Source organism: Petromyzon marinus, chromosome 59 (assembly GCF_048934315.1).
Source record: "Petromyzon marinus isolate PM22_M1 ecotype Great Lakes invasive population chromosome 59, UKy_Petmar_22M1.pri1.0, whole genome shotgun sequence".
NCBI classification, from domain to species: Eukaryota; Metazoa; Chordata; class Hyperoartia; order Petromyzontiformes; family Petromyzontidae; genus Petromyzon; species Petromyzon marinus.
In genome coordinates this window covers 5,973,371-6,000,497 of record NC_133725.1, presented here as the reverse complement: position 1 = coordinate 6,000,497, position 27,127 = coordinate 5,973,371, and the positions used below count along the sequence as shown (strand labels likewise).

At 54.2% G+C, this 27,127-nt stretch overlaps 1 protein-coding gene across 1 annotated transcript; it reads right to left on the bottom strand.

Annotated features, from left to right (window-relative positions):
• Positions 1 to 9,777: 9,777 nt before the first annotated feature.
• LOC142905953 (uncharacterized) lies at positions 9,778 to 26,613 on the bottom strand. Its single transcript, XM_076053199.1, has 2 exons — positions 25,708 to 26,613; positions 9,778 to 14,880 (listed from the first exon to the last, which is right to left on the bottom strand). Exon 2 carries the CDS (start codon positions 14,839 to 14,841, stop codon positions 14,038 to 14,040), a length of 804 nt encoding a protein of 267 aa, XP_075909314.1. The 5' UTR covers positions 14,842 to 14,880; positions 25,708 to 26,613; the 3' UTR covers positions 9,778 to 14,037.
• Between the last annotated feature and the right edge of the window lie 514 nt (positions 26,614 to 27,127).

The window sequence follows — 27,127 nt, the reverse complement described above, 5'->3', positions numbered from 1 at the left end:
CTCACCTGCATGATGCCCGGTCGGAACATCTGAGCCGTCGCTACCATCACCGCCGCCGCCATAAACACCGCCACCATGGACAGCAGAGGCGGCACCACGTGCACCCGGCCACGAGGGGAAGACATGGCCAGCACCTCGAAGCGTTCCTTCTGCCTGAATGCCCTGTGTCTACGCCGTCGCTTATATAGCCGCCTCGATCACCGTGGCCTGCGTTGCGGTGTTGCGCTCCACCACCCCCACCCCCCCCCGGGGGCATGGATGCATCGACGCGGCTTTGCTGCGTGGCAATTGCTGACATCGTCATCGAATTCAACGCCGACGACGGCGATGGGTAGTCGCATTAATTGCAGGCGGGGAGAAGATGATGCAGGCGGAGGGTGAGCTCTGTTCAGTGGGGGGCGGTGGGTGGGTGGGTGGTGGTGGGTAGATGCGGATCTTAGTAGGGAATCTTTTTACAGGGGGTCACGGACCCCCCCCCCCCCGATTAGCACGGTTGGTTAGCTACGTGCGGTGCGAAAGAAGTTCAAGACACATGCGGAGAGTGATGCTGAACAGAGGGGGGTGGGGGGGGGGTCATGAGTACCACGTTACAGTTGTCACAGGCAGAGGGGGCGAGAATTGATCACGTTGGAGAAATGTGCTTGAGTGTGGTACTTGAAAAAAATGTGTACTTTAAACTTTTTGTTGTTGCTGCTTTGAAAGGATAAGTTGCACGCGCGAAAAGTTCCATATGTCCAGGTGTGTTGTCCACGACACGCATGCTTTGTTATGCACAGTGCCGGATTATCCTCGTAGCACAAGCAGCTACATATGTAGTAGTAGCTACTACATATGTAGTAGTAGCTACATATGTAGTAGCTACGGGCCCCGCACTTTCAAGGGCCCCGCGCTAAATGCTTTCAAGCTATCAATGCCGGTTCGGTGATTCTGCACTTGCTCATTTACTATAGTACTATATATATTATGAACGGCCGGGTGTTTAAGGTTAGCGATTTGTCGTATTATCTGGCTGTATAGCCAATAAAAAAATACAACTACTTTAATATGCAAGTTAAAAATGTAGATTTTTTATATTTACGTGTTTTATTTTATTTCATTTGTGACTCGTTTATAACATGTGCTACAGGCCCCGCACTAGTTTAATCCGGCACTGGTTATGCATTGCATTTGTATTTAATCTGTGCATTTCCCTGTACCCCATCCATTGTCGGCACCACTCACAGATTCGCGCCCGGGGCAGCCGTCGCGATCGTCCACCCACAAGCCCCGGACCTGGTACTCAATGTATCGCCCCCGGGGTGGATGATTGGCTGAATCGGCCACTGATTGGGATCAGTGATGTTTTTTTTTTGCAGGGCACCGCGGTGGTGAGTTGTTAACTACCTCGCCCGGTGTACAGGAGTTCGTGGGTTCGATCCCGACCCTGACGCCTGCTGCTGTATATTTGGAGTTTGCGTGTCTCTCTCTTTCTCATCATCACGGTGGCTAGGAGATGTTAACTACCTCGCCTGGTATGCAGGAGGTCGTGGGTTCGATCCCGACCCTGATGCCTGCTGCTGTATATTTGGAGTTTGCGTGTCTCTCCCGATGGCCACGTGGATTTTTCTTCGGGTCGTCCGGTTCCCCCCCCCCCCCCCACACACATTTAGAATCATGCTCTTAGAGTATCTGTGGCTGCTATGAATGTCCACGCGATAATCGAAATTCGTTGCGCTATCATTTGTGGCCAGGTCGGTTCTGAAAAATAGCTACGTAGCTAAGTGGGCATTTCCTGCTAAATGAAAAACATCGTTTAGTTTATATACTGTAGGATAGACGTATATATTTATCGATAAACAGCGATTATAGAAATTAAATGATGAGTTTAACAGTATATATGTACGTCGGAAAGTAATCCATTGTAGTACAGGGTATCCATAAAGCTGTTGCATCATCAGCCATGGTCAATCCACTGCTGGATAAAATCCTGCCCAAGCCGTCGCCATCGTGGTTGTGAGTGGAGGACCTTTGCCGTAGCACCTGCTGGGTCTGCCCCGTGACCTCCTGGTGCACCTAGCTTGGCACATTAGGGGGCACAGGCGATGGCATCGGCCGTGTCATCTTAGTCGACCTGTGGCACCTGTTGGGTCTGCCCCGTGACCTCCTGGTGCACCTAGCTTGGCACATTAGGGGGCACAGGTGGTGGCATCGGCCGTGTCATCTTAGCCGACCCGTGGCACCTGCTGGGTCTTTCCCGTGACCTCCTGGTGCACCTAGCTTGGCACATTAGGGGGCACAGGCGATGGCATCGGCCGTGTCATCTTAGTCGACCCGTGGCACCTGCTGGGTCTGTCCCGTGACCTCCTGCCAGCGGGCGTTCGACACTTCACGTGGCCTCAACGTGCACCTAGCCTGGCACAAGCGCCGTGGTGACGTCACCGCCACTCAGTGGCGGTTGTTGCTGTGGATGTGCACATAAATTGGTGTGATGCTGATCTGTGGTTACCGCGTTGATATGCATGGAAGTGAGTTGAGTTTCATTGGCTGTTTGTCGTCTGTGAGATTGGACCTGCGTGTGCGTGCGTGCGTGCGTGGGAGCGGTGGCGCAGTGGTTAGCGCACCGTGCTACGAACTCGGCCACCCGAGTTTGATTTATCCCGCTCACAGCCAACACCAGTGACGGATATCTGAACCGGTCCTGGGCTTCTCCTAGGTCGACTCAGCCGCAAATTAGTACGGTTTGTAAACATCGGCATTGGAGAGACAAAGGCGGCAGAGCGCGGTTCTCGCCACCTCCTCCCCGTGTGCTGTGTTGGCCTTCGAAGGTGTTCGCTCACAGCACTTGCCCCTAGAGCAGACTTGGGCAAAGTACGGCCCCCGGGCCGTATACGGCCCGTTGGGCTTTGTAATCCGGCCCGCCGAACTTGTCCAAATATTATTATTAAATTAAATTTCACCTTGCTCCTGTAATGCCCCCATTTCCCCATTAGATGGCGCACTTTGACCGGGAGTGCGGTGTATAGGGCTCGAAAGGGCACATGATCTCGCAATGCATTGTGGGCCGTCAGCGCCATTTTCAGGGTTTGTTTACATTGCTGAGTTAGACACGGTGCTCCCTTCACTGTTTCGCTTTGCCCTGTGAGCCCTTCTGTATAATGAGCGGATCAAGGAAACTACAAGTGGACAATGAGTGCCGAGTGCTTAACACGGTGTGGACAACAAAATACTTTTTCACTGAAGTCCAATCGAAGGCTGTTTGCCTGTGTGTGTATGTGTGTATGTATGTGTGGTGTGTGTATGTATGTGTGGTGTGTGTATGTGTGTATGTATGTGTGGTGTGTATGTATGTGTGGTGTGTGTGTATGTGTGTATGTATGTGTGGGGTGTGTTTATTAATATGGGAGAGCGGGAGTAGCACAGCGGCTACGAATTCGGCCATCCGGGTTCGATTCCCGCTCACGACCAACACCGGTGACGATTACCTGAACCGCTCCTGAGCTTCGCCTAGGTCGACTCAGCCTCAAATGAGTACCTGGTGCGGTGTATAAACATCGGCCACTGGGGAGACAAAGGCGGCCGGGCGCGATGCTGTGCCCACCCCCACCCACCTTTGTGTGCCGTGCCGGCCTTCGTAGATGCCGCTACTCGCTAACATCACTTTCGAATCTTGACTTAAAGCTTTCGTGACTGCAGCAATTCATATTCTATGTGTCTTTCGGTAAAGCCACGTAGATAGGAAAAAAGAAGAAATCACGACGTTTCGATCGCAACACAAGCAATCGTCTTCAGGTGAAAACAAAAATACAGCACTGTTGAGGCTATCCGGGTGCGGTTTGGGGGGTGGGTGGGTGGGTGGGGGGTGGTGGAATCTTTGTCCTTGTGAATATGGATGTGGACCACCTCTAAGGATTTCCAGGTGTGTGGCTTGGCGTTTATTCTGAGCTCATGGCACGCCCGTCACAGGTGCGAGCGAGCCCAGAGATTTGTGTCTACTGCTGCGAAGCATCACGCCCGGGGCTGGCGTCTCACGGTGTGAGTTTTTAATTATTGTTATGAAACTTAATTTTTATTTCGTTGGCAAGCCGGGCCTCCTCGCGCTTTGCTGCCATCGCTTGGCAGCGGTCGTCCTGCCCAGGGGCGGAGCCAGGATTTTGACTTGGGGGGGGGGGGGGCTGACTTCAATATTCTGAGATATCCAGTGTAATGTTCTCCAATGGGCGCCACAAATGTATAAAACTTATTTTATTGGATTTGAACGCGGAGTTTATTAATAGGTCGGAGCCGCTGATGTGGCTGATAAGTTCGATAAGTTCGAAAGGCTGCCGCTCAAGCAACCTGCAGGGCAGCACACAAGGTGGCAGCCTGCAGGGCAGCACAAGGTGGCAGCCTGCAGGGCAGCACAAGGTGGTAGCCTGCAGGGCAGCAGCACACAAGGTGGCAGCCTGCAGGGCAGCACAAGGTGGCAGCACAAGGTGGCAGCCTGCAGGGCAGCACAAGGTGGCAGCCTGCAGGGCAGCACGAGGTGGCAGCCTGCAGGGCAGCACAAGGTGGCAGCACAAGGTGGCAGCCTGCAGGGCAGCACACACGGTGACAGCCTGCAGGGCAGCACAAGGTGGCAGCCTGCAGGGCAGCACAAGGTGGCAGCCTGCAGCATTTTGCAGCAGCCGGATATCCGGTTATCCCGATTACCGACTTTCCCAAAATTTCAGGGGGGGCTGAGTCCCCCCCCCCCCCCCCATGGCTCCGCCCCTGCTCCTGCCGCACGGCTGCCGATTCTGCCGTCCAGAGCGCCGAGCAGCGAGCGAGCGAGCGGGGAGTGGTTCGTCACACGCTGTGCTGCGGTCTGTCCTCGATGACCCCCCTCGTGTGTGCTGCAAGGCCGTAGCCATGGAGTCAACATTGAGGGGGGGGGGGGGGGGAAATCTTCCAGGGGGTCTGGGGGTCCCCCCCCCCCCGCAGAAAAAAATTACATTTGAAAACTAATTTCCTGACATTTCCTGCCTAAAATATTTTTAAAAAATTCACTAAAACATAGGGTGGACTTTTTATTTACTTTTTACAATAATGTCTAACAGTGTATTGTATTACATTGCTCTGTTTCATTGTATGTAATGGCAGAGATTAGGGATTAATAAAGTACAACCGTAACCACAATCATATAAGCATAAATCTATTTGACAGCAATATATTGGGGGAGGGGGGGCATTTTGAGCATATTTGAATATTGGGGGGGGGGGGGGGATGTGTCCGCCCCAAATCTCTATTTACACTTACGGCCTTCGTGTGCTGTGTGTACACTGTGTGTGTGCGCGCGCGCGCTGTGTGGACACACTACTAGATTACTACTGGAGAGTTAAAAAAAACAAAATAATTTGTGCATCAGGTATGAGCGTCTCCTGGGCGTGGTTTGTGCCGCACCTTTTCACTTCGGCAATTAAAGCACGAGCGGTGGCAGTCACCGAGCGTGGGCACCGAGGTCATCAGGAGCTGCAACTTCTTCATCGGCATCGTCGTCGTCGTCGGCATCAGCGCAGCAGAAGGGCTGAATCAGCGGCGAAGAATTGCATCGGCAAATGTGTTCACGCCGGCAGGACTGGATGAATTGATGCTCCCAATCGTGGCACCAAGCGTGGTTTTAATATCGAGCCAGTAGGTAAGCCTGAACCCTCTCGCTCGCAAAAATATCTCAATGCATTCGTCAACGACACCGTGTGTATGTATATGTATGTTTGTGTGTGTCTGTGTGTGTCCTTGTGATGCGGTGGTGTAGCGGTTAGCGCGCTGCGCTATGAACCTGGCGACCCGGGTTCGGTTCTCGCTCACGGCCAACACCGGTGACGATTATCTGAAACGGTCCCGGGCCTCCCCTAGGTCGACTCAGCCTCAAATGAGTACCTGGTGCGGTGTGTAAACATTGCCACTAGGGAGACAAAGGCGGTCGGGCGTGGTGCTGGCCACCCACCCCCTCGTGTACCGTTCCGGCGTTTATAGGTGTTGGCTAACAGCACTTTCCCCTACAGTCTGTTCAGGCTATATGGGGGATCTTTTGTGTGTCCTTGTGATGCGGTGGTGTAGCGGTTAGCGCTATGAACCTGGCTACCCGGGTTCGATTCCCACTCACGGCCAACACCGGTGACGATTATCTGAACCGGTCCTGGGCCTCCCCTAGGTCGACTCAGCCTCAAATGAGCACCTGCGGTGTGTAGTAAACATCGCCACTGGGGAGACAAAGGCGGCCGGGCGTGGTTGCTGGCCACCCACCCCCTCGAGGCGCTGCCCCCCCCCCCACCGCACCCTCCCCCTTCATATGTGCCCGCCAATAGCACTTGCCCGGAGGGCTACGCGGGGAATCTTTGTCCGTGTGTTTTTCCCGTGTCTCCGTTGGAGCGATCGTTCGTGGCTTCTTCATGCGAGCTCTCGATCCAACACAGAATGTAAGAAGCTGTGAAGTCGACATTTTGCTGCACCGTGGGTGAGACGTTAACAACCTCGCCTGGTATGGTTCGTGGGTTCGATCCCGGAACCTTTCGATGCCTGTTGTTTATCTGCAGTGTGCGTGTTTTCTCTGTCTCTCTCTCTCTCTCTCCGTGGGTATTTCTCTTGGGTTCTACCGGGGGCTTTCCCCCTCCGTATTTAGACTCGGCGTCTTTGAGAGAGCATTCGGCTAAACGCAGTAAAATGGTTACAAAATTTACCTCTTTTCTCGCACCCAAACTGTATTCACAGATGGTTGGAGGTCAAACAGTGTTAAGGTAACAAAAGGGGTTCCACAGGGTTCAATCCTCGGCCCCCTCTTGTTCTCTCTTAATGTCAATGACTTGGGCACTGACCTGGATCATTCCAGGGTAAATCTTTTTGCAGATGACACGATACTGATTGCTAAGCTACAGGGAGATTTCAACAAACTACAACATCATCTAGATTTTGGACGATTTTTGACCGCCCCCCAATCGTCACACGGCGTCACAAAAAGTCAGTCCTCCCCCCCTTCAAATATGACGTCACAAAGCTCTGCCCCCCCAAACAAAAAAATAAAACATGCTTCAAATCGCTTTAAACTATTGTCATTGTAGTGCGTATTTAATGTGGCGCTGCACTCTGATGTTGTAGGAGAAAACATTAAAAAGTGTATTTAATTGAGTAGAACGTGTTGTCTGTATTGATTTAAAGTTGCGCATTTTGAAGCTAGTTGCGGGGCCTGTATCACATGTTGTTATAAAGGGGCGATAAGTAAATAAACACATGAATAGTAAAGTAATTGTATTTTTTTCATTTGCTATACAGCCAGATGATGATACGACAAATCGCTCACCTTAAACACCCAGTCGTTCGTAAAAGTTGAAGGCATTATAGTGCTATAGTAACAGAGCAAGTGCAGAATCACCGAACCGGAATTTATAGCTTGAAAGCATTTAGCGCGGGGCCCTTGAAAGTGCGGGGCCCTTAGAATATGTAGCTACTTGTGTAGCTACTACATATGTAGTAGCTACTACTTGTGTAGCTACTTGTGTAGCTACTAGGATAATTAATCTGGCACTGGTCGGATGCGATGGTGGACTTCCTCAAGCAAGTGAGCACACGTGGTGTGGTGGTGGTGGTGTTGGCGGTGGCGATGTCCCACGCGTGTCTTTGCGTCACACTCATCACCCCCCCAACCCCTGCCCAGAACTGTCCCCTTAGGCTACGGCGAATCGGGGCGATCGCCTTGGGCCCTGCACTTTGGGGGGGGTGGGGCTCGCGGTTCGACGTCACGGTGTCAGATGTGCTACTTGTGATTTAGTTTGCACGCTTACTCTCTCTCTCTCTCCCCGTGGTCGCGTGGATTTAATTCCATCGGGGGTCCTGCGGTTTCCACCCCTCCTCCCTCCTCCCCACCACCCCCACATTTAGAAACACGCATCGTCATCGAGATCCATTTACGGTTATTTTTCCGCCACGCAATGTCCACGTGACGACGAGTGAGCCACTTTTGTCGAGCTCTCGTTTTGCGATAAGCGAGGGCCGCTTCTGAAAAAGAAGCAATATTTATATATTTTTAAAATAAACTTTTTTTTTAAAACACGCTTTATTGAAATGTACCGCACTAGCAATGTAAGAACTCCACGACTCCAGGAAGGGGGCCCGAAGCTTGCCACAACGTAAGGGGACCGTGGTCAATTAGACCCAAGCCGAAACGTAACATATACAAAAAAATATTTTAAAATATATATTTTATTATTTTTATTATATAATATAGTATTGTCATCAGTGTGACATAAGTTTACCAAGTTTGCAGTCGATAGCACATTGGGAAGTGGGTTAAAATTGTGTTACAAGATTTGAGGATACAACAACAACGACAACAACAGACAGAGTGGGTTAATAAAAAGCGTGTAATAATAATGACTGCATCACGGACATTATGCGAGAATCGGGATACTATGGTTTTAAAGCTTTCGTGACTGCAGGGATTCATATTCTTGGTTCTTTCGGTAAAGTCACCACGCAGAAGGGAAACAATAAAATAATAAAAATATGAAACAATAAAATTCTCACGACGTTTCGATTGCAACACAACAATCATCGTCAGGTGTGAAAGCACCTGATGAACAAAAACGTGTAAAAAATAATAAAAATAATAAAAAAACAGCTCAGCGGTGAACTCTGCCTGGCAGGACGGGGATGGTTGTATCTGTACGTTGTTTGCGTGACCGATATGCATGCCTTACCTGCACTCTGCACTCCTAGTCGTGGTCTCGTTATTGTTTGTTGTATGTAACGTTCTTAACCCGTACCCATACCGGACATCTGTGGGGGGAAAAAAGAAAGAGCTTTATAGCTCTTCGGATTCCCCCTCCAATATAAATAAATATTCTGAGTTTAAAAGGCGTCGGATTAACCCGGGCCCCGCAACCCCCACCCACCCACCCACCACACCCCCACCCACCCACACCCCCCACCCACCCACACCCCCCACCCACCACACCCCCCCCTCGCACCCACCCACACCCCCCATGTGGACGACCCTGGCCCCCCTAGAGTCCACGCCTGGATGTCCGCCTTCACTTTGTCCGCGTGGCACAGCGAAGGAAATGAATGTCACCACCAATTTGATTGCAGAGCCGACGGAGGAGGAGGTGGTGGGTGGGGGGTCAGGGGGGGGGTTAAATCCGCTTCTGAGTGACGCCAGAGAACAAATTCGATTTGCCTCTTTGCCAGATTTGTGCCCTGGGCTGTAGATGCGCAAAGCCCCAAGCGAGATTGCCAGATCAGGGTGTGGGTCAGATCAGCGTGTGGGTCAGGGTGTGGGTCAGGGTGTGGCTCAGGGTGTGGGTCAGGTCAGGGTGTGGGTCAGGGTGTGGGTCAGGATGTGGGTCAGGGTGTGGGTCAGATCAGCGTGTGGGTCAGGGTGTGGGTCAGGATGTCGCTCAGGGTGTGGCTCAGGGTGTGGGTCAGGTCAGGGTGTGGGTCAGGGCGTGGGTCAGGGTGTGTCAGGTCAGGGTGTGGGCCAGGTCAGGGTGTGGGTGAGGGTGTGGGTCAGGTCAGGGTGTGGGTCAGGGTGTGGGTCAGGTCAGGGTGTGGGTCAGGGTGTGGGTCAGGGTGTGGGTCAGGTCAGGGTGTGGGTCAGGGTGTGGCTCAGGGTGTGGCTCAGGGTGTGTGTCATGTCAGGGTGTGGGTAAGGGTGTGGGTCAGGTCAGGGCGTGGGTCAGGTCAGGGTGTGTGTCAGGTCAGGGTGTGAGTCAGGTCAGGGTGTGGGCCAGGTCAGAGTGTTGGTGAGCATGTGTCTGTCTGGGGTGAGAGAGGAGGCGTGTACGGTAATGAGCATGCACGTTTATTGAAAACGTCAGAAAATGAAACACTCCTTCACATTCACCACCGCCGCAGTGATGGTGTCGGGCCCCCGAACACCCCGTCACATTAACACCCGCACAACACACGATACAAAGTTCCCCCGTATAGCATTATCAGACTTTTTGGGCAAGTGCTGTTAGTGAGCACCTATGAAGGCCGGCACGGCACACGAGGGGGGTGGGTGACCAGCACCACGCCCGACCGCCTTTGTCTCCCCAGTGGCGATGTTTACACACCGCACCGGGTATTCATTCGAGGCTGAGCCGACCTCGGGTGAGGCCCAGGACCGGTCCAGATAATCGTCGCTGGCGTTGGTTGGCCGTGAGGGGGAATCGAACTCTGACCGCCGGGTTCGTAGCGCAGCGTTGCGCTAACCGCTGCAACTCCCGCTCCCCGCAAATTCACATGAACAAAGACGCACACACACACACGCACACACACACACACACCCGCACACACACACCCGCGTCACGTGGACAATTGCTGATGCGGTGTAGTCACGAAGCAACTTAAACCACCTTCAGCCGCACGCTTCAGCAGTGTAGGGTTAATAACTCGAAGTAAAACTCTGGACCGGTTTCCACATACAGTGTGCCTCGTCAGCAGCAGCAGCAGGGCCCGGATCTCTTAAACTAACGCCACGGGACGTGTGCCCCTTGCAGGCCTCTGGAGACCACCTTGGAGAAGATATCCAGGGCCACGCGTGGACAACGAAGTGCAAACACGTGGGAGACTTTCGATTTAAAGGTTTCGTGACTGCAAGGATTCATCTTCTTTGGTTCTTTCGGTAAAGTGACCACGTAGAATGAGAATAAAATAATAAAATAAGACAATAAAATTCTCACGACGTTTCGGCCACAACACAAGCAGCCTTCTTCGGGTGAAAGAACAGAACTGTCGGGACCGACAGAGCTTGAATGTCGTCCCGAAGAAGGCTACTTGTGTTGTGGCCGAAACGTCGTGAGAATTTTATTGTCTTATTTTATTACTTTATTCCCATTCTACGTGACTTTACCGAAAGAACCAAAGAAGACGTTGGAGACTCTTTAGGCTTTTCGAAACTTGTTAACATTTACATTTGTTCTCGTGTTACAGTGTTGTTATTATTATTATTATGAGTACGCCTTCTTTTGTCCATTAAAAACGATAGTCCCACATAAGTGTCAACATTTTGTTTCGAAGCAACCCTGTATTATAAGAGCCACGTGGTTTTTGTTGTTGTTGTTGTTTGTTGGCACAAGCAATGTGTGGCCAATGCGGCCTTGATGGCGATTGCCTTTGCTTTTGAAGGCGGCGCCATTGTGACTCAGATATTCTGCTGCGACCGTTCCACCTGAAGACGGAAGCTTGCGTTGCCTCCGAAACGTCGTGATTTAATTCTTTTATTTTGTTCTACCTACGTGACTTTACCGAAAAAAAAACCCCAAAGAGCATGATTCCTTGCAGTCACGAAAGCTTCAAGTCTAGAATTGTTTGAACACCCCAATCGCGACTCCTGTTGTTTTTGGCGTTGCCCCAAAAGAGGACGCTACGGCCTATTCTTATTTTGCAGAGGCACAATGCTCTGCCCACTCAGATATCGAAGAGGCAAAGCAGCAGTAGCTGCTGCTGCTGCTGCTGCCACCACGCACGCAGCTTTGCTGCTGGGACATTGGAGTTTCTACCTGGGGCAATTGGTCAATTCAATGACGACCCCCCTCCACCCCCCCCTCCCCCCACTGCTGCGGTTTTCGCCTCTCCCGCCACGGTGAAAATCTCTCGACGCGCGGTGCAGGCGATGAATTCCCCACCACGTGATGGTGATGACGAGGATAGCGATAACGATGAATTCCCCACCACGTGATGGCGATGATGACGATGACGATGAATCCCCCGACACGTGATGATGACGATAGCGGTGACGATGAATCCCCCGACACGTGATGGTGATGACGACGATGACGATGAATCCCCTTCCACGTGATGATGACGATGACGACGACGACGATAACGATAAATCTTCCTCCACGTGATGGTGATGATGACGATGACGGTGACGATGAATTCCCCACCACGTGATGGTGATGATGACGATGGCGGTGACGATGAATTCCCCACCACGTGATGGTGATGATGACGATGACGATGAATCCCCTTCCACGTGATGATGACGATGACGACGACGATGACGATAAATCTTCCTCCACGTGATGGTGATGATGACGATGACGATGAATCCCCTTCCACGTGATGATGATGATGACGACGACGATGACGATGAATCTCCCTCCACGTGATGGTGATGATGACGATGAATCTCCCTCCACGTGATGATGATGACGATGACGACGATGACGATGAATCTCCCTCCACGTGATGATGATGACGACGACGACGATGACGATGAATCTCCCTCCACGTGACGGTGATGATGACGATGAATCTCCCTCCACGTGATGATGATGACGACGACGATGACGATGAATCTCCCTCCACGTGATGATGACGACGACGACGACGATGAATCTCCCTCCACGTGATGATGACGATGACAGCGATGACGATGACATCAGCCACCTTTGAGCTCTCATCACGCACGCCCAGCTCGCCTCTCTTAAAAACACAAACAAGAGCTCGCGGCGCTTTTACATTGGTAAACAACAACAAGAACAGCAGCAGCAGCAGCAACAATAACAACAACAATAATAATAACAAAATAGTTTCGAAGCGACGAGAGACGGCGGTCAGACAAAAACCCACCGAGTGAGCCCCGTGTGGGTGACGGCTGACCCGGCAGTAACTGGTTCAAGCCAGTCACTCACAAACTCGCTCACCCGCTCACCTAGTCACCCGCTCACCTAGTGACCCGCTCACCTAGTCACCCGCTCACCTAGTCACCCGCTCACATAGTCACCCGCTCACATAGTCACCCGCTCACCGAGTCACCCGCTCACCTAGTCAACCGCTCACCTAGTCAACCGCTCACCTAGTCACCCGCTCACATAGTCACCCGCTCACCTTGTCACCCGCTCACCTAGTCAACCGCTCACCTAGTGACCCGCTCACCGAGTCACCCGCTCACCTAGTCACCCGCTCACATAGTCACCCATATAATTTACAGAGTAAAGCGGCAGTCAGGCTAATGGACGATCAGGTACTCATCGGTTAATGTCAGTCACTCGCTCACCCACTCACCTAGTCACCCACTCACCTAGTCACCCACGCACCTAGTCACCCACTCACCTAGTCACACACTCACTCACTCACCTAGTCACCCACTCACCTAGTCACCCACTCACCTAGTCACCCACTCACCTAGTCACCCACTCACCCATATAATTCACAAAGTAAAGCAACAGTCAGGCGGATGGCCGATCCAGCACTCATCGATTCACGCCAGTCACTCGCACACTCGCTCACCCAGTATCTCACTCACATAGTCACCCACTCACGCATTCACTCACTCACATAGTCACCCACTCGCGCATTCACTCACTCACTCACTCACATAGTCGCCCACTCACGCATTCACTCACTCACTCACATAGTCACCCATTCACACTGCAGGTCAACCTCACCTCTCTCTCTCTGCTGCTTCCCTTGAACCGCCGCTCCACAGTGGAATTCTCTCCTCCTATCATCACCGCCACCATCACAACCACAACCATCGTCACCACCATCATCATCACCATCATAATCATCACAATCATCACTACCATCATCATCACCAGCATCACCAACACCACCGTCACCACCACCATCATCATCAGCATCATCACTAGCATCACCAACACCACCACCATCGTCACCATCATCATCACCATCATCATCATCAATCACCAACACCATCACCATCATCATCACCATAATCACTACCATCATCACCAACACCACCACCATTGTCCTCACAACGGCCTTGCCCATGCCAACCCGTGTGCTGCACCTGGCCGCTGGACGTGTTGGCACTCTTCTCAGTACACAGTGCCGCCTCTGTGTTTCAGAACAACAACAACAATAAGAACAAACAAACACACAAATCAACAGTGAACTCTCATCAGGGGACCCAGGAAACCGATGGCCCAGCGCCCCTGAACTCGGAGCGGTCCCAACACCCAGGGCAGCTGTGGCACCACTCAACCGCTGTCCGGGTGGCCCTGCTCCTCCCGAACCGTCGGTCATTATGAATCGACCCCCCCCCAATCGGGAGGAGGGGGGGGGGTGGTGGTGGTGATGGTGGTGGTGGCAACTTCAGCAGACGAAGCCGCCTTCTTCGATGTACGCCTCTGCCCTCAGGGTGAACATCTGGAGCAGGGGGTAGGAGGGGGGCAGCTCGACGGCCCGCGTCTCGTTCCCCGCGGCCCGCGTCTCCGCCGTGGCCGCCGTGAAGCCCACGATGAGCAGCGCGCCCCGGGCGCCGGGCCCCAAGGCCTCCCAGACGCGGGCGAGCCGTGCCCGCTCCTCGCCGCCGCCGCCGCCGCCGCCCGCCGCGGACAGCAGCGCCAGCAGCCGCGCCACGAGTCGCGGCTCGGGCGGCGAGGGGGTCCCCTCGGCGCGGAGCAGCGCCGGGGCGCCGGACGCCTCCACGAGCCGGCGCAGGGCCCGGCAGAAGCAGCCGAGGGTCCTCGCCGATCCGGGGCTCGCCGCGAGCACGACGCCCGTCGGCGGGGCGTCGCCGCCGCCGACGCCGTTCGCCGGGGCGGCGGCGGCCGCGGCGGCGGCGGCGGCGGCGGCGGCGGCGACGGCTCGCTGCAGCCGGGCCATCTCGGCGTGGGGCTGCGTGGGGAACTCCGCGCGCAGCAGCAGCAGCCAGCGCCGCGAGAGGAGGAGGAGGAGTGGGGGGGGGTGGTGGTGGTGGTGGGCCCGGGAGCGCCAGGCCGCGGGGCGCGAGGCCGCGTGGAGCGAGCGCGGGGCCGGGGCGCCGCCCATGCGGACGAGGTGGACGCTGACTGCCACGAAGAGGAGGGCGAGCGCGGCCCCGAGGGTGGCCGACGTGGGCCAGTCCGAGGCCTCCTTGCGGGGGCCGCCGCGCCGCCGGCCCGCGGGGGGACCCATGGGCGGTGCCCGCACGTGGCGCGAGACGCGCCCCGCCACCTAGCGCAAGCCGTCCGTGCGGTCAGTCGGTCAAAATCGATGCGTGTTGGGGCGGCGGTCCTTCACTTGAACCGCAGCCGTGCACCCCCCTTTTGCTTCTCGAGCGTACAAAGCAGAGAATGTCAACGGCTAACACTGGGTTTGATGGAACAAAGTAAGCCGGAGCTTACGCCAGCCCCCCCCCCCCCGTGCTCAATTTGTGTTTTCGATTAATTTTACCTTCTGAAATAAAGAAGATCTTGGCCATGCCTGGCACCCCCAGAAAGGGCAGATAGGATGTAAACATCACAGTCAGTTAAGGCGTCACCTGGTTAATAACGTCCTTCCAACGATTGCTCAGTTTGTACCCATCTTCTCGGTTGAAGTTGTGTCTGTGTTTGTATATCTGGATGGCTTCATGAACACATCTCTGAAGATAGCCGGTGGATTTGCAGAGTACCTTCGTCTTGGAAAAATCAGGTAAAGTCTTAACTGACTGTGATGTTTCCATCCTACCTGCCTATGTTAGCTGTTATTTCCGACTCTCTGTGTGTGTCTATCTCTCTGTGCCTCTTGGATTGCACTCTCATACTCACATGTCCTTTGTATTACACTCTCATGCTCACATGCCCTTTGGATTTCTCTCTCATGCTCACGTGTCCTTTGGATTGCACTCTCATGCTCACATGTCCTTTGGATTGCACTCTCATGCTCACGTGTCCTTTGGATTGCACTCTCATACTCACATGTCCTTTGGATTGAACTCTCATACTAGGAAAGTCATCGATGCTGTGGCATACTAAGCTCGTGCATTGACATGCTAGTCTCTCACAATACAATAGCCACTTCCACAGCCTCAGGCAGACCGTCTCTAGCCCCGCCCTCTTACCCTGAGGCTGCACCCATCTCAGGCCTACGTAAGACCTTGTCTCAGAAACGTCGTGATGTATGCTTTTTTTCTACCCACGTGACTTCAGCGAAAGATCCAAAGAGTTTGAATTCTTGCAGCCACGAAAGCTTCAAATCTAAATAATACGATAAATCGCTAACCTTCAAAGTTGAAGGCGGTATAGTACTATAGTAGTAGAGCAAGTGCAGAATCACTGAACCGGAATTGATAGCTTGAAAGCGTTTAGCGCGGGGCCCTTGAAAGTGCGGGGCCCCCTAGCATATGTAGCTACTACATATGTGTTCCATTAAATCGCGCATATACATATGTAGTAGCTACTTGTGTAGCTACTACATATGTATTCCATTAAATCGCACATATGTAGTAGCTACATGTAGTAGCTACTTGTGTAGCTACTACATATGTATTCCATTAAATCGCACATATACATATGTAGTAGCTACTTGTGTAGCTACTACATATGTATTCCATTAAATTGCACATATACATATGTAGTAGCTACTTGTGTAGCTACTTGTGTAGCTACTACATATGCATTCCATTAAATCGCACATATACATATGTAGTAGCTACACAAGTAGCTACTACATATGTATTCCATTAAATCGCACATATACATATGTAGTAGCTACTTGTGTAGATACTACATATGTATTCCATTAAATCACACGTATACATATGTAGAGGTGTTAACTACGCGCTGTTGCGTAACCTGCGTTGCCACCAGGGCGGTGCAGCATTACCCCTGGGTACAACGGTTGGGGTCAGTCGAGGTGAAACGGATCGTGGCCAGGGTTTGGTGCGAACCAATCAGACGGTTCCACGTGGGAATGTATGATTGGTTCTACCTGGCCACGAAGGGGTATAAGATGGGTGACCCAATGGACCTGGGGGAGTTCGCTCCCTGCACGAAGACAGAAGACTGGGCTGAAGCCTAGCTAGGACCCTGGACCAGCCTTTCAGCCCTTCTAAGGGCTAAGGCTCGGCATACCCAGTGGTCAGGACCCACCGGGCCAGCGGTGGGTCAGATAGCCTCCCCTAGGTCCTAGCCGGAGGACTAGGATAGCGGTAGACGTGTGAGTCCCGCCAAGTCCGGAGGTTGTACCTCCTTAGGTATCAAGGAGGTTAGCGGTAGACGTGTGAGTCCCGCCAAGTCCGGAGGCTGTACCTCCCTAGGGTATCGGGTGAGGGGACCGAATATCCCTCTGTGTGTGTTAAGCGATGTATAAGGAAATAATACAATAAACAGAGTGTGCCTCCTAAAGAAGTCTGCTCATCTTTACAACACTAAAACTGGAGTCAGAAGTGGTTGGAAATGGAAACCAGAAGTTCAGCCCACGCGCGGAGCCAGAACGAAGATAATGCTGTCTCACCTCCAAGCACCGCCAGCTCCGCTGAAAACGCTGCCGCGTTGACGGCCGCCCAGCCACCGGTTGAGCAGCCGGTTGCTCCCCCTGCCATGGGGGACGGACTCAGGGCAGCACACGGCCGTCTCGCTCAACTCCTACACGCCGCGGCCTCAATTCTCGAAGAGATCAACTTGGAGGTTGCGGGCAGGCCGAGTCAACCGCTGGCAGACGTTCCCGCCACCGGCCAGGGCAGACATTTTGATTTTCCCGCCGGGGAACCACGTGATTCCGCCGGAAGCGGAAGCCAGGGGCATCCTGGGAACGCGGGGGGCCCATCACAACCCGCAACGTCATCAGCACGCGACGCTGCAAATTCAACTTTCTCAGCGGACGCCGCGTCATCACTGTACCGACACGGTACAGTAGACTCTATCGGCCGGGAAATCGCCGATCTCCGGCTCGAGACGGTACAAGCTGAGGGGGAGACGACGTCCGCCCTCCAACAACGCCTGCCCATCTTCCGAGAATTCACATCTGAAGGGGGCGACTGGGCGGCATTCCAGCGTCGCTTCCTGAGCCACCAAGAGATGGTGGGCTGGTCGGACGCACAGGCGCTCCGAGCACTACCGGCCACTTTGGATGACGACGCTCTCGCCTCGCTCCTCACCATCCCCAGGCAACAAAGGGCGACTCTTCAATCGGCCCTCCGACGGATGTCCGACGTGTACGGGCCTCCATCCGACGTCCGCAGCCGATTTTACGACAGGCGACGCCGCCCTAAAGAGTCTCCGTTGGCATTCCGGACCGCTCTACTGGCGATGGCAAGAGCGGGTTACCCTCGCATGGACGACGAGGCCATCGATGCCATCGTTCTCCAGAAGATGCTGGAGCTGGCGCGCGAGCTGCGCATCGTCATCCAAGCGGTGGACGACGACAGTATGTGCTCGCTACGAGCCGCTCGGTGCATCCACGCACATCTGCTGCTCCACACGGAATCGACCATCGCCGCCTCGGCTTCGACGTCGGAGCCTTCCAGCAGGGATGCCGAGTTCTCCCCCGACCGGGCCTTCATGGCGACCAGGTCAACGGGCCGGCGATCGTCCGACCACGCTGGTCGCCGCAACGACCAGCAGCGGGGACGGCCTGCTCCACGCGGCGACGTGACGTGCTTCAACTGTGGCCGACGAGGCCACATCTCCTCTGACTGCCGTGCGCCTCGACGACGCCCCTCCGCATCCCGGGGCCAGGACTACAGGACGTCCACGGCATCGCGGCAAAACCAGGCAAGTCGCGACGCCTCTCACGCTCGGCCCTCATTCACACCATACACACTGCAGCGCACCATAAGAAGGGCTCGCGATTCGGCGTGTGATGGGGGGTATTCTGGCGTTTGTTCGCGGCCACTCGGACCTGGGCAGTGGTCTGAGTTGGCCCATAGGGTAGTCGCGGCGACGGCAGGTTCATCCGTGGTTGTCGGATCAATCGAGGGTGTGGAATTTCGCGTGTTGGTCGATACTGGTGCGTCGGCTACGATCATTTCGGATCTGATTTACAATATACTGCCCGTACGATGCCGCCCCTTGGAACGGGTTTCTATCCCGTGTTTCGCCGCTAATGGCAGTTCACTTGGCATTATTGGGCAAATTCGGGCGCAAATTTCGATTGGAGACATTAAATTGGCAGGGCCTATTTTGGTCTCTTCTTCCCTCGCCGTGCCGTGTTTGTTAGGCACTGATTTTCTCGCGAAAATGCCTATTAAGATCCTTGTAGATCAAGGCTGCATCGAACTCCCGTCGGGTCGACGGATGGCGTTCTTGCCCACACCCTCACATCCGCGCATGGCTAGTGCCTCGGTGCAGGCGTTTGTTGCGAGCACAGTTCGCATTCCACCAGGGACACAAATGCTCGTGCCCTTGCAACTTAAAAAACCGCTAGCCCCGGAGGCCTCGGCACATGGCATTTTGCTGGGGCCTTCAAACGCAGCTGCTAAGGGGTTAGATTTGGTGGCTGCACAGACCCTCGTAGCAGCCGACAGGGAGCCGTTCTTGCAGGTTTTGAATGTCGGATTGTCCACAACCGTCATTCCGCAAGGAACTGTGCTCGCTCACGCGACCCCGGTGCCGTTGGGGACCGGAGTCGCGGGACACGTGCGTGACACGCCGCAGGTCCCACCTCCTTCCGAATCGGATGAGAGATGGTTGGACGCGCTCTGCACAGACACGGGTGATCTGTCTCATTCGCAGCGAATTAAATTGCGCGCTCTTCTGCGAGAATTTTCCGATGTCTTTAGTAAATCTAAATTTGATATTGGCTGCACCAAGCTGCTGCGTCACCACATTGATACTGGTGACGCTGCCCCGATTCGACAAAACCCGTTTCGGCTTAGCCCGGCGGAGAAACAGCATGTTAAATTGGCTGTGGAGGACATGCTGAAGGCCGATATAATTTCTCCCTCCACTAGTCCCTGGGGTGCTCCAATAGTGCTGGTCAAAAAGCACGATGGCAGTCTCCGTTTTTGCGTTGATTTTCGGCGCCTAAATAAAATCTCGGTAGCGGACGCCTACCCTCTCCCTCGTATGGACGAGTCATTGGATGCCCTGGCAGGGGCGCACTATTTCTCCACCTTGGACCTTCTGTCGGGGTTTTGGCAACTCCCCCTCGACGAATCGTCAAAACCTAAGACTGCTTTTCGGACACCACAGGGCCTTTTCGAGTTTAATAGATTGCCCATGGGTCTCCACTCGGCCCCAGCGACGTTCCAGAGGCTCATGGAGCTGGTCCTCGCTGGGCTCCAGTGGGACTCATGTCTCATTTATCTTGACGACGTCATCGTCTTTAGCCGCACGTTCGGCGAACACATCGAACGGTTGCGTGCTGTCTTCTTGAAAATGAGGGCCGCTAACTTGAAATTCAAGCCGCAGAAGTGTCACCTTCTGCGTGAGTCTGTGCGCTATCTGGGCCACATAGTTAGCCACTCGGGCATTTCTACCGACCCTGAAAAAAACAAATGTGTTCAACATTGGCCGACCCCTACATCTGCGGGCGATGTTCGTAGTTTTATTGGTTTTGCGTCGTACTACCGCCGGTTTGTTGCTGGCTTCGCGACGATTGCCAAGCCGCTCCACGCCCTTACGTCAAAAGGGGTGGCGTTTCATTGGGGGGACGCAGAACAGGCTGCGTTCGACTCCTTGCGGAACGCGCTCGTGACGGCACCGTCCCTTACGTACCCCGATTTTTCCGTGCCATTCGTGTTGGACACCGACGCTAGCAATACGGGGATTGGGGGTGTTCTGTCACAAAAAGTTGATGGCATTGAAAGGGTTGTTGCCTATGGTAGCAGAGTCTTGTCTCTTGCTGAACAAAGATACTGTGTGACCAGACGTGAGCTGCTGGCCATTGTTTTTTTTATTCAGCAATACAGGCCGTACCTGTATGGTCAGCATTTTACCGTGCGATCTGATCATTCGGCTTTACAGTACGCTCTGCGGGTTGACCAACCGTCCGGGCAGCTTTCTCGGTGGCTCGAAGTCCTTCAGGACTACGATTTCAATGTCACTTACCGTAGGGGTGCACAACACACGAATGCCGATGCGTTGTCTCGCCTTCCGCCGGCTCAAAAATGTGCGTGTTTTTTGGGCTCGGGCCGTTGTAAGCCGCCACTGCCTGCGCAGGTCGCGCCTCTCACAACGGTGTCAGCCGCACTTCCCGCCGCCTCAGCGCCGATGTTGGATCATGCAGATCCAATGGCCAGTGACGATTTGCTGGGGCTAACTTTGGCCGAATGGGGTCGGCACCAGGGCGAGGACATGTCATTATTGAGGTTGCGTCGCCACGCGAATAATGCGGTTCCAAGACAGGGCAAATTTAATTCATTTGTCATGAAGCGTGGCTTGTTGATGCATTGGGATGCTGACTCGTGTCAACATAAAATCGTCGTGCCATCCGCCTTGCGATGCAAGGCCGTATGGGCGGCGCATGAGCGTTTATTGCACCTGGGTGTTCATAAGACCATTGGGTTGTTGCGGTTGCAATTTTTCTGGCCGGGCATGCTGCGCGACGTCACTGACATTTTGCTGGGATGCACCCATTGTGCGCAACGTAAACCGCCGGCTAAACCGGCATGTCCACCCCTGCAACCCATTTCGGTCTCTCGTATAAATGAGTTGGTGGCTCTCGATATTTTGGGCCCTTTTCCTACTACGCCATGGGGTAATAAGTACCTTCTGGTTGGGGTAGAGTATTTTACACGGTGGCCTATGGCCTGGGCCCTCCCCAACCAGTCGGCGGCGGCCGTTGTGGACGCCTTTGTTCAAGGCTACGTCCTGGACAAGGGTGCACCAGAACGGTTGCTGACCGATCAGGGAATAAATTTTTCAGGAGCCTTGCTGACTGATGTGTGCCGCCTGTTGGGCACTAAGAAAGTGCGCACTTCGCCCTACCATCCCCAGACCGATGGCATGGTGGAGCGCCTTCATAGAACTCTCACCGCTATGTTATGCCATCAGGTCGATGAATCCCACCTCGATTGGGACTTGCAGGTTCCAGGGGTCCTCGCCGCATACCGTATGGCACCTCACGCGGCGACGGGATTTTCCCCGTTCTTTCTAATGTACGGCAGGGATGCCTTTCCTCCCGCCGACGTTCGGCTGGAAATCGAACAGCCACCGCAAAAGTCAAAGCTCGTTGACCACTTGCGATTCAACCTCCGTAAGTTGGCCGAGGCACGGGAGGCCGCCATTGAAAATTCGGCTTCCCGCCAAAGGGCGAATTTGCGACTGCGGGACCCTCGGTCGTACACGCATCGGTGGGCACCGGGAGACAGGGCATGGCTCCACTGCCCCCAGGTGCCGGTGTCCACGTCGGCCAAACTCCTCAGACCATGGCGAGGCCCGGTTGAGGTAGTGGAAGTCCTGCGTCCCCAATGTGTTAAAATTAGCTGGGGACGGCGTCGCTGGTGCGTTCACCCCTCTCGGTTAAAACCCTTCGTCACGCCACGCGTCCCTCCACAACACACACGACATGGGGGCCGAGTGTGCGACGCGTCCGACGAGCCAGATGTTGCCCCGTTGGTGCCTAACCCGCAGCGCAGGCGTGTCATTCCTCCTGCAGATGACGCGGGAGTGACGGCTCCATGCACGCCACGTTCGGCCTCAATGGACCGTGGAGCAGCAGGTGTCCCCGTGGAGATGCATAAAGGCCCACCGGATGCTCTGGCTCATCCTCCTCCTTCCCTTGTGCCGCCGACAAAGCCTGCCATCCCCTACGATGGTCCCGCGAAACGCACGCGCGCGAAATCTCGCCGGTTGTTATATTTTTTTTTGGCATGTCTAGTGCCTTGTACATACGTTATGTTGTTAAGGGGGGTATTTATAGGGGTTTAATTGTTCTTGTTGTTCGTGAGGCACACTCACAATTCTTCTACCATTGGTAATTTCGGAGTTTCCCATTGTTGCAGCCGGGACGGCTGGAGCTTCCGAAGGAGGGGGTGATGTAGAGGTGTTAACTACGCGCTGTTGCGTAACCTGCGTTGCCACCAGGGCGGTGCAGCATTACCCCTGGGTACAACGGTTGGGGTCAGTCGAGGTGAAACGGATCGTGGCCAGGGTTTGGTGCGAACCAATCAGATGGTTCCACGTGGGAATGTATGATTGGTTCTACCTGGCCACGAAGGGGTATAAGATGGGTGACCCAACGGACCTGGGGGAGTTCGCTCCCTGCACGAAGACAGAAGACTGGGCTGAAGCCTAGCTAGGACCCTGGACCAGCCTTTCAGCCCTTCTAAGGGCTAAGGCTCGGCATACCCAGTGGTCAGGACCCACCGGGCCACGCGTCCCTCCACAACACACACGACATGGGGGCCGAGTGTACGACGCGTCCGACGAGCCAGATGTTGCCCCGTTGGTGCCTAACCCGCAGCGCAGGCGTGTCATTCCTCCTGCAGATGACGCGGGAGTGACGGCTCCATGCAGGCCACGTTCGGCCTCAATGGACCGTGGAGCAGCAGGTGTCCCCGTGGAGATGCATAAAGGCCCACCGGATGCTCTGGCTCATCCTCCTCCTTCCCTTGTGCCGCCGACAAAGCCTGCCATCCCCTACGATGGTCCCGCGAAACGCACGCGCGCGAAATCTCGCCGGTTGTTATATTTTTTTTTGGCATGTCTAGTGCCTTGTACATACGTTATGTTGTTAAGGGGGGTATTTATAGGGGTTTAATTGTTCTTGTTGTTCGTGAGGCACACTCACAATTCTTCTACCATTGGTAATTTCGGAGTTTCCCATTGTTGCAGCCGGGACGGCTGGAGCTTCCGAAGGAGGGGGTGATGTAGAGGTGTTAACTACGCGCTGTTGCGTAACCTGCGTTGCCACCAGGGCGGTGCAGCATTACCCCTGGGTACAACGGTTGGGGTCAGTCGAGGTGAAACGGATCGTGGCCAGGGTTTGGTGCGAACCAATCAGATGGTTCCACGTGGGAATGTATGATTGGTTCTACCTGGCCACGAAGGGGTATAAGATGGGTGACCCAACGGACCTGGGGAGTTCGCTCCCTGCACGAAGACAGAAGACTGGGCTGAAGCCTAGCTAGGACCCTGGACCAGCCTTCCAGCCCTTCTGAGGGCTAAGGCTCGGCATACCCAGTGGTCAGGACCCACCGGGCCAGCGGTGGGTCAGATAGCCTCCCCTAGGTCCTAGCCGGAGGACTAGGATAGCGGTAGACGTGTGAGTCCCGCCAAGTCCGGAGGTTGTACCTCCTTAGGTATCAAGGAGGTTAGCGGTAGACGTGTGAGTCCCGCCAAGTCCGGAGGCTGTACCTCCCTAGGGTATCGGGTGAGGGGACCGAATATCCCTCTGTGTGTGTTAAGCGATGTATAAGGAAATAATACAATAAACAGAGTGTGCCTCCTAAAGAAGTCTGCTCGTCTTTACAACACTACACATATGTAGTAGCTACTTGTGTAGCTACTACATATGTATTCCATTAAATCACACGTATACATATGTAGTAGCTACTTGTGTAGCTACTACATATGTATTCCATTAAATCGCACATATACATATGTAGTAGCTACTACATATGTATTCCATTAAATCGCACGTATACATATACAGATGTAGCTACTTGTGTAGCCACTATATATGTATTCCATTAAATTACACGTATACATATGTAGTAGCTACTTGCGCAATGAGGATAATCCGGCACTGCTCAGAGGAGGCGCCACGAGGAGGAACCGCAGACGAGAAGCGAGGAAGACATCATCATCAGCACCAGCCACGTGGTCGTGATGAGCCGGCGCCTACCAACGATTGCCCCAGCTCTGCGGTTCTCTACAAATTAAACCGCCATCGGCCCAAATTCACGCACCCCCAACTCCCCGCACGCACTCCCAACTCCCCGCACGGACACTCGCAGATCCTCCCACAAAGACAAAGATAACCCCCCCGCGCCCCCCGTATAGCCTTAACAGACTGTTAGGGCAAGTGCTGTTAAGCGAGTAGCTGCCGTGACACGCGTCTCGTCGAGCTGGCGGCGCCGAATAAACGTCGAATTTTTAATGTTTACGGCACGTCAACACCTTGACTCCGCCTCTTAGAGATATGTCATTGTCGCTTAAAGTAAGTCCGGGGGAGGCGTGATGCGTAACGATCACGTATCCACAACGTGCAATTAAATCACTTGAACATAAAAGGCTCTACTTAACACTCGTTAGTGTACAGCAGTAAACTTGAACAGAAATTACACGGTGTGTCTAATCGTACACCTGCACCTCGGACTACACACACACACACACACGGACTCACACACACGGTAGACTCATATAAGACAACGACGAAGATCCCCCGTATAGTCTGCAATAGGATGTTAGGGAAAGTGCTGTTAGCGAACACCTATAAAGGCCGGCACGGCACGCGAGGAGGCGTGGTGGGCAGACCGCCTTTACCTGCCCAGTGGCGATGTTTACGTACGGCACCAGGTACTCGTTTGAGGCTGAGTCGACCTAGTGGAGGCCCAAGACCGGTTCAGATAATCGTCACTGGCGGTGTTGGCCGTGAGCGGGAATGCGAACTCGGGTCACCAGGTTCGTAGGCACAGCGCGCTAACCGCTGCACCACCGCTCCCCACACGCACGCACGCGCTCACACGCACTCGCACGCACACGCACACTCGTATACACACATATACACAAAGATCCCCCGTATAGCCTTAACAGACTGTAGGGGCAAGTGCTGTTAGCGTGCACCTATGAAGGCCGGAACGGTACACGAGGGGGTGGGTGGCCAGCACCACGCCCGACCGCCTTTGTCTCCCTAGTGGCAATGTTTACACACCGCACCAGGTACTCATTTGAGGCTGAGTCGACCTAGGGGATGCCCAGGACCGGTTCAGATAATCGTCACTGGTGTTGGCCGTGAGCGGGAATCGAACCCGGGTCGCCAGGTTCATAGCGCAGCGCGCTAACTGCTGCACCACCGCTCCCCACACGCACGCACTCACACTCGCACACGCACGCACGCGCTCACACGCACGCACACATATACACACACACATACACACATACACACACTCTCACACTCAGCCCCTCTGCTCACCTTACGTAGCGCCGCCGAAATTGCGTTCCAAGACTTGAGGTGAGCGTCTCGAGTGAGTCCGTGTCAGGTGAGACTCATCTCATAAGGTGAGTTTAAACCCCGTCCCCAGGTGAGCGGTGTCCCCAGGTGAGCGCGATGCCTCGGCCCAGGTGAGTGCGGAGTGGTGTCCCAGGTGAGTTGGTGGAGTGGTGTCCCAGGTGAGTTGGTGAAGTGGTGTCCCAGGTGAGTTGGTGGAGTGGTGTCTCAGGTGAGTTGGTGGAGTGGTGTCTCAGGTGAGTTGGTGGAGTGGTGTCCCAGGTGAGTTGGTGGAGTGGTGTCCCAGGTGAGTTGGTGGAGTGGTGTCCCAGGTGAGTTGGTGGAGTGGTGTCCCAGGTGAGTTGGTGGAGTGGTGTCCCAGGTGAGTTGGTGGAGTGGTGTCCCAGGTGAGTTGGTGAAGTGGTGTCCCAGGTGAGTTGGTGGAGTGGTGTCCCAGGTAAGTACGGAGTGATGTCCCAGGTGAGTTGGTGGAGTGGTGTCCCAGGTGAGTGTGCAGGCAGTCGTTGGAGAAGTCCCCCACGCGTTGCTCGGCGTTACGCGTGCGATGCGGTCAGACCGGCCCAGCAGGAATCACCGCCTTGGCGATGTCGCAAGCTCACGATTGTTGTTTTGCTTCACTGGGGTTCGTGGGGGGAGGGGGGGAAGTGCACGTGGTTGCTAATGACCTGTCCGCGTTATATAAACGCCACTCATCCACCATTTCAATCTAGATTTGAAGCTTCCGTGACTGTAGGAATCCATACACTTTGGTTCTTTCGGTAAAGTCACGTGGTAGGTAGAAAAATAATAGATCACCGTCCACCCACCACCATCCACCACTATCCATCACCACCATCCACCCACCCACCTACCCTCCATCCACCATCCACCACCCACCACCATCCATCACGATCCACCACCCACAACCATCCATCACCATGTACCACCACCACCCACAACCATCCATGACCATCCATCACCATCCACAACCACCCATCACCATCCAACACCATCCACCTCCATCCAGCACCCATCACCATCCACCCATCCACCACCTACCCACCATCCACGCCTCTCCCAGCGTCAGCCAGGTGCCCAGGTGCCTACTCACTCCACGAAGTCGCTCACTCAATGCGGTGCTCACTCACCCAATGTGGTGCTCACTCACTCAATGTGGTGCTCACTCACTCAATGTGGTGCTCACTCAATGTGGTGCTCACTCACTCAATGTGGTGCTCACTCAATGTGGTGCTCACTCACCCAATGCGGTGCTCACTCACTCAATGTGGTGCTCACTCACTCAATGTGGTGCTCACTCACTCAATGTGGTGCTCACTCACTCAATGTGGTGCTCACTCAATGTGGTGCTCACTCACCCAATGCGGTGCTCACTCACTCAATGTGG

Coding starts and splice junctions, on each gene's coding strand:
- LOC142905953 (XM_076053199.1), bottom strand. CDS start 14,841: ATGGGTCCCCCCGCGGGCCGGCGGCGCGGCGGCCCCCGCAAGGAGGCC.